This window comes from Gavialis gangeticus, unplaced genomic scaffold, assembly GCF_001723915.1.
Source record: "Gavialis gangeticus isolate Ggan-Ray unplaced genomic scaffold, GavGan_comp1, whole genome shotgun sequence".
In the NCBI taxonomy this organism is placed as follows: Eukaryota; Metazoa; Chordata; order Crocodylia; family Gavialidae; genus Gavialis; species Gavialis gangeticus.
The window spans coordinates 131,884,905-131,897,263 of NW_017729022.1; the positions used below are offsets into that span (position 1 = coordinate 131,884,905).

General features: G+C 42.1%; 1 protein-coding gene across 3 annotated transcripts in view; it reads right to left on the reverse strand.

Annotated features, from left to right (window-relative positions):
- MAP4K3 (mitogen-activated protein kinase kinase kinase kinase 3) overlaps positions 1-12,359 on the reverse strand; it is a 159,133-nt gene that overhangs the window by 60,155 nt on the left and 86,619 nt on the right. For all 3 annotated transcript variants that reach the window (XM_019516196.1, XM_019516195.1, XM_019516193.1), the window contains one exon: positions 1,427-1,485. In XM_019516196.1, the coding sequence (XP_019371741.1) occupies positions 1,427-1,485 (59 nt within the window). The remainder of the gene's footprint in view (positions 1-1,426; positions 1,486-12,359) is intronic.

Consider the following 12,359-nt stretch of genomic DNA (forward strand, 5'->3'; position numbering starts at 1 on the left):
GGGGGGGGGGTGGGGAAGGAAGGAGGAGAGGGCTGCCTCTCCACTGGAAGTTCAACAGTTGTGCCAGCTGCTGCCATTGTAGAGGAACCAGCCATTGCCAATTCTATTGCAATGGCACTGACAGCAGCAGGGTCTAAGCAGGGCTCTGTGCCAGTTTGTTGTGGCTGGGCACACTGTCAGGAAGCCAGTCGCTTTCCCTCTCCAGACCTGGAGGACTGTGGAGTACTGGCAGTACAGGAGATTCCCTGTAGCACCATAGGTAACTAGACTGTTACATGTGGCAGTACAAAACACAGTACTACAGAGAGGTTCTTGCTTCACACGGGAACTTGTTTTTGATAAATACATCATTTTTATGGCGCTACAGATAGCGTGAATATATGGATGACCACTGTTTAACTCTACAAGGGCACTTAGTGCTATAAATGTAATATGCCCATACCTCACATAAACTAAATATGTATTTGCTGAACAACACACAGTATCTGCTTTTTTCTCAAATCTCATGTTACCGTAAAACAGTATTTCTTTGCACCTAGTATATTCCTCATTAATACACCTGACCACCACCTTTGTGCTGTAAACTGGAACTATTCTGGCTTATTCCAAGAGTTACTGTTTAAGCTGAAAAGAGGATACAAACGATAAAACAATTCCTTTCTTTCAGGGTATTTTACTTTTCCCTCAAAATACAGATTTTAAAAGGCTTAACGACAATCTCTAATGTTAGGAATGCAGCTTATTATGCAGACTCTAGAATAGAGTAGTCCTTTCACAGGTAAAAAGGTTTCTGAAAATATCATTAGTTCCTATTAAAAAATAACTGACAAGACTATTTGGGCAACAGTGAAAGACCTTACCCTTAAAGCAGGGGTTTTCAACCAGGGGTACATACCCATGAGAGTACTTGGGATGGCCACAGGGGATACTTGGCAGCAGGCGCCTCCACCACCACTTCTGCTGCTGTGCTGCTGGCACGCCTGCCGATTGGCTGCTGGGGAGACCTCCCCCCGCTCATCAACCGGCTGCCAGGGGACTCCTTCCTTCTCAACCAGCCATTGGGGGGTACACTGACCCCTAAAGGTTGAAAACCCCTGTCCTAAAGCAAACTTTGTCACTTGCATCTCCAACTAATGAGGATGGCAAGTGAAGAGGTTATGTGGTTGACAAAGTCCCAGGATACTGACACAACACCTCAAGACTTCAATACTTTTCATAAGCCTTATAATCAGTTGAAATAATCATTACTGTTGGAATCCCAGCAGTTTAGGAGTTATACTACTGGAAGTAAGAAATATAACAAATTTTACACCACAGCCATAAAACTATAATCTAATACGTTACTTGTTCAAATTAAAAGCAAATTAATTCATTTTAATTCAATCAATTAATTCCATTTAAGAAAAAAGAAAAATTATTTACTCACTTATTTGCACCTAGGAAGTAACCACTGTGGGGGCCATGACCATATTCTAGTTGTAAATCCTACAAATCCAAGAGAAAGATTCTTGAGATGAAAAGGTAAGAGGTAAAGAAACACATCTATCATGTGATACGCTCACTTCACCCCTTTCATCTTTCCCACCACAGGACTAGCTTGTCCTACAACCACTACTGACTTCAGAGATCATTCGCACAACTGACGTGTTAGACTTCAATACTGATTCACATCTGCATGTGAACAGTGTGCATTTTAGATGGACAGTCCTTCAGAGCAGAGGATTTGCAGTGGATATGGCTCCATGAAAGATGCTATACAAAAACAGCATGGAAAGAATATTGCAAATATTTTTACTATTTTTAACTACAAAGGTAACCAACACTTTAAAAGAAAGCTATTTATATATTTTATGAATGGTGCTATGATTTTCAATTTACTATAGCTGCGAAGCCAGCACTCCCAAAATTACAAGCTGCAGGTCACTATGAGGCAGCAAGGGGATTTAGACTTTACTGTCTAATAAACTTTAAGCTCACTCACCGCAGGATATACTTATTTCATTAGCAGGGGGGACAGAGGCCATCTTCAAAAACTATCAAGCTAGCCTCTGCCAATAGGGGAATAATACATCTATTGGACATTTATCTTTTCTGAGTGGGGTCAAGATGGAAGAAACATGCACAAATTCCCCAAACTATGAAGGAGTGATCTACACTAGAAAAGACTCAATGTTTTAAAGATATGCTAAAACCTTCTAACTAATTCTTTACAAAAGAGCTGTCTAGCAGCTTTAAACTGTGGCCCATAGGGCTTGCTGGCATAGGTCTGGAACCTAATTGTTGCTACCACTCACCCCTCTTTGTTGCCTGCCAACAAAAATTGGCAGCAGGGAAAAATGGAGATGACGGGGGTGTTGTGGGAGCATTCACCCCCTGGATTCCAGAGCTGTGCCAACAGTAGCTCCAGCAGCCACACTGACAAACTGTTTCCCCATCACTGGAGGTAGGGCATCTGATCCACTTGGCCAAGTAAATTAGACATTTGTGCTTTACAACTATGCTTGACACTTTACCTAAAACAGATACCCCTCAAGTCCACCTCATTCCAGGAAACATAGCTTGGAGACCAGGAGAAAAGGAATAGACACAGCTAAAGAATGTATCAAGAGCCTGAGACTGTCACTCTCATATATGCACGATGACCTCACAAAGATGTCCTGTTGTATGTTGTACAAATGCAGTATCATAAACTCGTCATATTTAAAGTTTAAAAAAAGTCCAACCAACTGACCAACCAAAAATCAAAACAAAAAAGAAACAGAAAAAAACCTATGATTATCTACTACACAAAAAAATGTTTAAAACAGTGGTGTTCAACCTTTTGGTCCCGCGGGCCAGATGAGTGGTGCAGACCCTGGGGCCCAGTGCTGCCCTTGCCAGGCCCCATGTTCTGGTATTGTGTGTCCTATCCAGAGTGCAGGACCCAGGGCTCCCTAGGGGTCTGGAAATTTGGCAGCAGGGGAGCAGTGCCCACACTCCCTACTGCCAGACTTCTAGACCCATTGGGAACCCTGCATGCTGGATGACATGGTGCCAATGGCCAAACCAGGCCTATAGGTTTACCAGTACCCCTGGTTTAAAACAACATTATTACGCTTTCAAAATCAAACGCTCAAAAGAAGAAATGCCAAAACTAAGACGGGCTGTTAAACATTGATTTGTCCCATGTACAAATATGTATTACATTACAAACTTTAATTATCTGATCACATTCTATTTTGTCCACAAACCTCAGCATATTCTATAGGCAGTATGGATGATACTTTATAAACTATTCAGTATTTTGTTTTCTCCTCATTGTTCAATGTGTTGTCTCAGGCCTTGCTTACTGCCTGCTATTCAACTCAGGCAATTTCATCTTAGATTTCCTATGGCATCTTTGTAGCATCAGAGTGCTTTGGAACAGGGGTTGGCAACATTTTTGCAGTAGCTTGTTGAAATAATTTAGCTCAGACTGAAGTTGGCCAGGGCTTCTGACTTGGTGCTGCTACTGCCACTTCCCTATAACACTAAATTGCTGCTGTTATGTGCGCGCAAGACCTGACCACCACAGAAGTGGGGCTGCAAACTGCTCCACTGCTGAAAGGCCACCACTGATATCTGGCTTTACAGGCCAAACGAAATGGCTTGGCAGGCCATGTCCAGCTCATGGACTGTAGGTTGCAACCCCTGCTTTACAATGATTAAGAATTTATATTATAAGGCAGAGTCCTGTGGAAGAAAAGCACACTATCAAGTAATCAAACAACACACTAAAAGGCACATGAAGACCAGGAGACTGAATTAAAGTAAGCCCCTGCACTGCATGTACCCCAGCATTGGCCTGGGGGCCATGTGCCCTCCTGATCTGTGCAGGGCAGAGACAGCTGTTGCTGCATGCTAGGCTTTGTTCCCTGAGCCCAGAGCCCTGGCTGTGCTTCTGCTGGGGTGCGTGCAGAAGTAGTAACACCCCTGCATGCCTGGCCAAGCCGCCTGGGCTCTGATATTCCTCCAGCCCGGCCAAGGCCCCACTCACCCAGTGGCAGGGGGCACAGAGGCACAGTCAGCGGAAGGGGGGCCAACGGGGCTTAGGCTCCCCCCACATGCAGGGCAGCTGTAGGGTTGTAAGGCAGCCTGGCTGCAGGCTTCCAGCAGCTGCAGCAGGGGTGGGGAGGGATGCACATGCAGCGGTGGGTGGGGGAGTGGAGCAGGGGCCAGCATTGCACAGTAGGGGCAAGCGTGAGACAGCCATGAGCAGCTCGTCTGGGGGGCACACAGCCCAGGAGGGCATGGCAGGGGGTGGGGGGTGACCCCAGGTCTGCATGCAGGGCAGGCTGAGGGAAGAGCAGAGCTAGGCTCTGCCTGGTGTGGCTCTTCAGCCACGCAGCTCTCCAGCCGCGCAGCGGTAGCAGTGCTGGCAGGAGGCGGCCATGGCGAATTTTTGGGTGTGTGCAGCTGTCCCCGTAGCCCCGCTCCCAGCACCACTACTCCCAGATTCTTTCCCCAGACCCATTCTATTTGCCCACTCAGTCTCCTTGCTAAGGAAGTCCTACTCTCCCCTTGTGGGCACTAAGTGCATACACTTTAAAAAAAATTAGGTTCCAAAGTGTCCGTGATTGGGAATGAGCTCACAACTGTTGCAGGACAGGATGTCAATACATATACTTGAACTGTTCCCAAATGTTACTGATTGTGATGAACCAGTTCACAATTGTGTAAACTGCTGTGGTTCTGACACCACAGGGTAGAAATGAGCACCCAGCCCAGCAAGCCTCTCAGTAGGTGAAGGTGGAGTGCTTACACCCGTACCTTGGGGGCTTAGGGCATTTTTACTTCTCTGCTCTTCCTTCTCTCTGAAACAGAGTACAACAAACTTCAACAGCTTGCAATTCCTTGAAGCTTGTAGTGTGCCTGCCTGATTTGAACTAAGGGTTGGAGGGGAGAGAGTATGGACACATTTTTATTCTCCAGCGCTAAGGCAGCACAATGAGGATCTGTGGTCAAGTAGGGAGTGAGGACACAATTGGTTGTTAGAAAAATAGCCTTCTTTGAACAAACACTTCAAGAGTTCATTGATAAAAAGTGCCAACAGAATGGGAAAAAAAGGCAGCAGGGTTCTGTTCGAGTACCAGAGCAACCAGTTGTAGCAGTGTGTGTTGGGGGAAGAGAGGGTGTGAGTGCATCCTACAATGCAGTCTGGATGGTTGGAGGACTGACCAGATCTGTGTGTCAGAATGATTGATGTCCACACATAACAGTGAAATGGTTCAAAACAGTACTTGATTTTTCAGGTGGATTTAAGCCAATGTATATGTCTGTCTGCTTCAGGTTTAAACCATTCTAAGCATTACTTGTGCCCATGCTCAGCGTCCAGATTTTTCCAAGCAGAGACGCTGATCCCAGTAAGAGTGGGAACAAGTAGTGAGGGAGAAGATGACTTTTTAAATTTTAATGAAGATCAGAACCAGCAACCCAGACCCAAGAAGTTGAGCATTACTTCTCATCTGTGAGAAACATCTGAGATGTCACCTACTATGAAAAAGCTATTCATCTGTTATAACACAAGCATTCCCTCATCTGCCCATGTAGAGCGACTGTTCAGTAGTGGGGGCTTAGTTTTCCAAGACAGAAGAGGAAAATTGTCAGATGCCAATTTTGAAATGCAGCTTTTCCTGAAGTTCAATAAGCATGTTTAAACAGTTTCTGCTATGCAATTGAACATTCTTTTTCTCATTTAAACTGATTTTCTTATTTCAGTCTCATTTTGGTTTTCAAACATTTTCATTATTTCTAATTCAGATGTAAGCAATAAAATCTTTTTGAGCAATAAAAATTGTAACACCAAAGGTTTTCTGTGGAAACAGCTTTCATTTGTCACGTGGTTATGAATACCTCCTTTCTGTTATTCTGGTATACCTATACCACTGACTTTTACAAAGTGCTTCACATGGAGAGGGTGAGAAGGATCTAACATTACATAGGTATTGGTAAATTGTTACTTTGAAAACTGTATGACAAGTATAACATTGTTTTCAGGTAAAGCAGGGTGAATTCCGAGTAAATTAGTGGGCTTCTGTGGGTTTATGGAAAAGAAACTCACTCATTGCATTTGAAAATGAAAAATGATGCTAAGCAGCAATTCACCATATTTCACGTATTTCTCACGAATCAACTTAACTTTTAACTAGTTACTGTCTTTTTAACTTACCTTTTAACTAGTTGAAAGTGGAAATATTTAACTTTTAACTTAAAGTTCAAGTTAATTTTAAAGGCTGCTAACTTTTAACTTTAACTAGTTACATTTTTCATAAACTTTTCCCATGACTGATTCCAGCTGACTACAGGATGACTTGCTGAGAACTTCACAAGAAAATGTTTTGGAGTATGGTTTTAAGCACAAAAGCGGGGGGGGGGCACTTGACCAGACTGATATTCTTCCAATTCTTGGTAAAGTTCAATGTTTATTATTTATATTTGTAAAGCAGGGAAGTGCAACTTCTAAATGGCTCCTCTGTCCCCAATCCACCACACTACCTGGACCCTGAGGAACCCCATGTCCCTAATGCATAAAATAGTCCTGCCATGCAGCCCCTTTCTGCCACGCAGCAAGTGATTTCTGCTGCAGCACATCAGTGCAGAAGCTGAGTGGGGTCCCCAGGTCCCTCCGAGCCCTTGGGTTACAGGCTCCCTCAGCTCCACCGGCTGCTGCTGTGACCCTGTCCCCAGGGAGCTGAAGTGGAAACTGGAGGAGGTAGAGGGAACCTAGAGACTCCAGTATTAGTAGCAGCAGCAGCAGCAAGAGAGCTGAGGGGTAGTCCATGGGCCACAGTCTGATACACTGGGGGCCACACATGGCTCACAGACCACCAGTTGGACAGCCCTGTTGTAAAGAATGGTAAACTAAGCCAGGGTGTTAAAAATACAGCTGCAAACTAGATACAGCCTGGAGAGGTGGGGTCAGCTGTCCTTCTGGCTTCTTCTACAGCTTTTATGACAAGTATTTGGGGTGACAAGCAGCAGTTCCACTTAGCCTTCAAGGAATTTCTTGATGACCCAAAGCACCTTAAGTGCTGATAAGTTTTTCCTTGCTTATTTGTTGCATGTTTTCAGATCTGCTGGTTTTAATTTTCCTCACTGAAAAATGTAAGTGGAGCCTGAAGAGGTTGTGTGATACGTTTGCGGTCATGGTCATAACTTTCACATACTGGGTATATCTGAAATATTATCAGGAATAGCTGTACACAAAACTGAACTAATTTTTCTTAAGAGTTTGTCTACACAAGGACATTCAGGAAAATTAATCAAACTTCGCTTTTAAAGTGGCTTTGCAAAACTAAATTAGAACCCTGTGCAGATACCCTTAATCAGAATGAAAGTGACCTTAATTTAGTTTAGCATAGTGCTTTTTCAAAATAAGTTGTTCTGAAAGCCAAGTACATATGCTCAACTAAGTTAAGGTCACTTTCTTTCTGATTATCAATATTTGCATAGGTATCTGGTACATTTTACACAATCCACCTCTCTAACTTGATTATCTTTCTTGTCGACCAAGATGTAATGAGGTGCTGTTAACCTTGGTTTAAGTACTTTAACATCTTGTTACCAAATATCAATGGATCTTTCATTCAGATTTTTAGGGCAAAGTGCTATCACAATAGTGGAGTACTGGGAGGTTATAGTATTTTCCTAAGGAATTGGAAATAGTGGTCATCTGTAAGGAACACTGAATAAATCACTGAATAAACTTTTAAAGTCTCTGACATTGCATGAAAAAGAAATAGGTAAGAAGCAAATCATGCAAGACTAAGAACAACCTGGTACATTTTAGAAGCAATTCTTGTCTCAGCAAATTCAGAAACATCAAAACTGATGAATATAGGTTCTGATGCAAACAGCTCCAAGTGCTGTATTGGTTTTTTATCTCAAAAGCAAAATACTGCTTTCAAGTATTGATTTTTTTAAATCTCAAAAGCAAACACTTAAAACAGGATTACTGAACTCTTTTCAGGGGAAAATAGAAAAAAAACACCGAGCAAAACTGTCAAGATGATGAAGTTTGCCATAGAAAGGATGGATCTTGTTCACTATCAATTAGGTCTAAGCCCACAAAAATTCACCTTCTCCCCCAAAGACGCACATTCCTGAACATATTGCGAAGTACCCTCTTAAAGAAAATGGGACTAGCCTGAATGTACTATAAGCATGTGCACAGAGCTTTTCAATATTGCAGCCTTAGGGAAGGAAATCATTTGAAATTTTGTGTGTTCCATGGATTCCGAAACAAAGCAGGCAAATGACCAGTGGCAATCCAAGTAAAGGGAGGCCAGACCAAGCACTGAAGAAGTGCTCTTAAAGCCTTATCTCCAAACACTATACAGCTGTCTAAACATTGGCATAGCTTTTTCACCTTAAAAGCATTTTGAATATAAGTTCTAAAAGCATGCTACCCCAAAACGCTGAACGAAGGACCTACTCTAGACAGAGCTAAAGTGTATGTCTACTTTCATTTATGCAACACACAATATATGATCATACACATTCTACAACAACGACAGAAATGCTAATATGAGAAAATAAGCAAAATGGAATAGAGCCTTCATATGTCACCATAGGCTATAAGACTTGCATGAATCCTTTTTATGAAAAATGACATCTGCCAGAATTATTTATGTTTATATGTTTTAAAAGGACAACACTTTTGTTCCTCCTTCCCCCGCAGTTTACTACCATGGTGTCTACTAGCATTTATCAACTATGGTTTTAGTAGGGTGTTTATGTTTGACTTCCTGTCTGAAACTGCTATTTAGTATTTGTGTACTTTTATAAAGCTGCTGCATTTCACTCTACAGCTGGCTGTAATCCAGTGGCGGAAGAAAAAAGAATTATTTCACACTCTATCATCATCTATCAATCTATGGTGAATAAGAAAGTTTTTAAAAATCTGTATCCACACCTCCATCCAAATGTTTTGTAGTTTATACTTTTAGAAAACTTTCGATTACATTTCTGATGCGTAAATATACTCTCACATCAACAGAAACACAATCTGTATTAATACTTTCATCTAAAAAACACACAGGGTGGTGATCTCAGTTGACTGGAATTGATGTACAGCACACAAACATAGAATCATAGAAAATTAGGGTTGGAAGGGACTTCACAAGGTCATCCAGTCCAACCACCTGCTCAAAGCAGGACCATACCCAATTAGATCCTCTCAGGCAAGGGTTTTTCTAGTCAGGTCATAAAAAATTCAAGGATGGAGATTCCACCACCTCTCTGGGTAACCTGTTCCAGTGCTTTAATACCCTCCCCATGATATTTTTTTCCCCTAATATCTAACCTAAACTTCCCTTGCTAGGACATGAGACCATTGGCTCCTTGTTCTATCATCTGCCAACACCAAGAACAGCCTAGCTCCAACCTCTTTGGAACCACCCTTCAGATAGTTGAAGGTTACTATTAAATCCCCTCTCAGTCTGCTCTTCTCCAAACTAAATAAGCCCAGCTCCCTCAGCCTCTCCTCATGGGTCACGTGCCCCAGCCTCCTAACCATTTTTGTTGCCCACCACTGGACTCTCTTCAATTTGTCTACATGCTTTCTGAAGCAGCAGGCCCAAAACTGAACACAGTACTCCAGGTGTGGCCTCAGTGTTGAATAGAGGGGAACAATCACTTCCCTCAGTCTGCTGGCAATGATCCTACTAATGCCGCTCAGAATGCCATTAGCCTTCTTGGTAACAAGGGCACACTGATGGCTCATATTCAGCTTATTGTCCACTGTTACCCCAAGCTCCTTTTCTGCAGAGCTGATGTTCAGCCAGTCAGTCCCCAGCCTGTACCAATGCATGGGATTGTTCCATCCTAAGTGCAGGACTGCACTTCTCCTTATTGAACTGCATGAATTTTTTTTGGTCCAATCCTCCAATTTGTCCAGGTCCTTCTGAATTCTAGTCCTACTCTCCAGTATATGTACTACTGTCATCTGCAAACTTGCTAACGGTGCACTCCATATCCCATCTTCCTGGTTGTTGACGAAGATAATGAACAAAAATGGCCCCAGGACCAAACACTGGCGCATTCCACTTGATACCAGCAGCCAAACAGACATTGAGCCATTGATTACTACCCTTTGAGTCCAACAATCCAGCCAGTTTTCTTACAGCCCATTCATCCAACCTGTACTTTCTTAGCTTGCTTGCAAGAATGAGACACACAAAGTAAATTGGAGTGACCATGCCCTGTGTTTTTTGAAAGAATATTTTAAGGTACACCACCATCACCAAAGGGACATGCATAACACTATTAAATAGTTTTGTGATATGATTTTGGAAATATTGCCAAGTTATCCTATATACCAAAAAATCACTGAGGCCAGTCCTGAACTGTTGGCACTGTGTACAGCTGGAATTCTATTTGAACAACAGTAATTGCTTTGGACAAAATAAATACGTGGACAACTACTAACAATTTCTTAACACACGAGATTACATTAAAAAAGTCATGCATGAGAAAAAATTGTGCATTTCCAAGGAAAGTCAAAATTCCATATGAAATTAAAGATGAAAGTAGTCTAAAGGCAAAGCAAAGTAAACAACACATTTGGGGGCTTGACAATCTCACAGGAATCTTTTTCTAGGGTCGTGTTTTCCCAGGTTCAATACACCTATACTACTTGCCATTTGCTCTTCAACTTGCATGTGCTTTCCATTTTCAAAACACTTTTTTTTTGCAGCATCATCATGCATGAGTAGCTTTGCTTTCCTGCTACTTTTATGCTCTTAATTTGGAAGAAGGTTATTGCCCAGGAACAAGCTGCACTTGAAATTTACTTTCCTATTTGTTTTTGTTTTTTTTGTGAAGAACTGAAAAGCAATCCAATTATACACAGAGAACCAGTAAGTCACCACTGGACACCGTATTTGCTGATCCTGAAACTATTGGTTAGTAACAGACTTTGAAGCTGCAACTTTCAGTGACTGATCTGTGCTGACTGCTGGTAAAAAAAAAAAAATAATAATATAAATTAAATACAATCATATTATCAAACTATACCTCTTCTAGTAATTGTCAATATTTCCCCCATGGTTTCCCAGTGAAATAAATGACTATGAATTCTCAGCATTTCATTCCCAAATATAAGAAAATGAGGATTGAAAAATAGTGTAATAAATTAGGCTGCATGTTCCAAATTTCCTTGCTTTATTAAAAGCTGCTTTGTTAAACTTTAAAAAAAAAATAAAACCGATAGCTAACTATACAAAATGTGAGATAAATACATTTTTAGGTTTTTACTACACATTGTCAAATAAAATTGTATCAGCCACTTCGCATACAGCAATTATGTAAATTATTGCTGCATAACTACAGTCTTTTCTCCTCCTCAGCTCTTCAGTTCCTTGCATTCTATGAGCCTCAGCTTGGATAAAGAACTTCTGATTCTCATGTGTACAGCACAAAGAAACAGATCTATCATATTTAATAAAATATAAGATGATGTTCCCCACCCTCAGTTGCCACGGGGAGAAAACCCCTCATAATCACATACAAGGAACTCTCATTAAGCAGCAGCATGTGTTTAGCAATGGAAACCAACCATGAAGTTGATTAAATATAGCCTATGCTGAACATAACATGCTGATGGGAACTATATTTTGCTTGCTTGTCTGGGCGGCAGTTGCTCCCTCAGGAAGGAACAGGCACCAGGCCTGGAAATACTGCAATACTTTCAACACCCTCCCCTGGTGCTATATGTTAATGTAACCCATCTGAATAAAATATATAGTATTGCCCATTAAGCACAATCCCCCTCACCACTGACTCTTTTTCAAGGGATTGTCAGCCAAGACACTGCATACATTTTGACTACTTCTTCACTCCCACAGCTGAGCTGTATTTTTTTTTTTAATCATTTCCAATTATTTCTGCTCTTTCACCAGCCTTAAATGACTGGCAAACATCAAACAGGGCCCCAATGAGTTCACCCAAAATCCCTGTCATCCCCTCTCTCAGCCTGGTGCATATGATTAGTGTGGCTCCACCCTGAATGTGCTTCATCTGTACAGGCAGTCCTCAACTTGCTGGCTTGCATCCACTGATGCTTCTCCAGCAAATCCCAGGACGTCATTCTCCCCTTGTACTCGGCCTTGGTGAGGCCGCAGCTGGAGTACCACATCCAGTTTTGGGCTCCACAATTCAAAAAGCATGTGGAGAAGCTTGAGAGAGTCCAGAGAAGAGCCACGCACATGATCAGAGGTCAGGAAAACAGACCTTACAATGACAGGCTGAGAGCCATGGGGCTCTTTAGCCTGGAAAAGCGCAGGCTCAGGGGTGATCTGATGGTCACCTATAAGTTTATCAGAGGTGACCACCAGGATCTG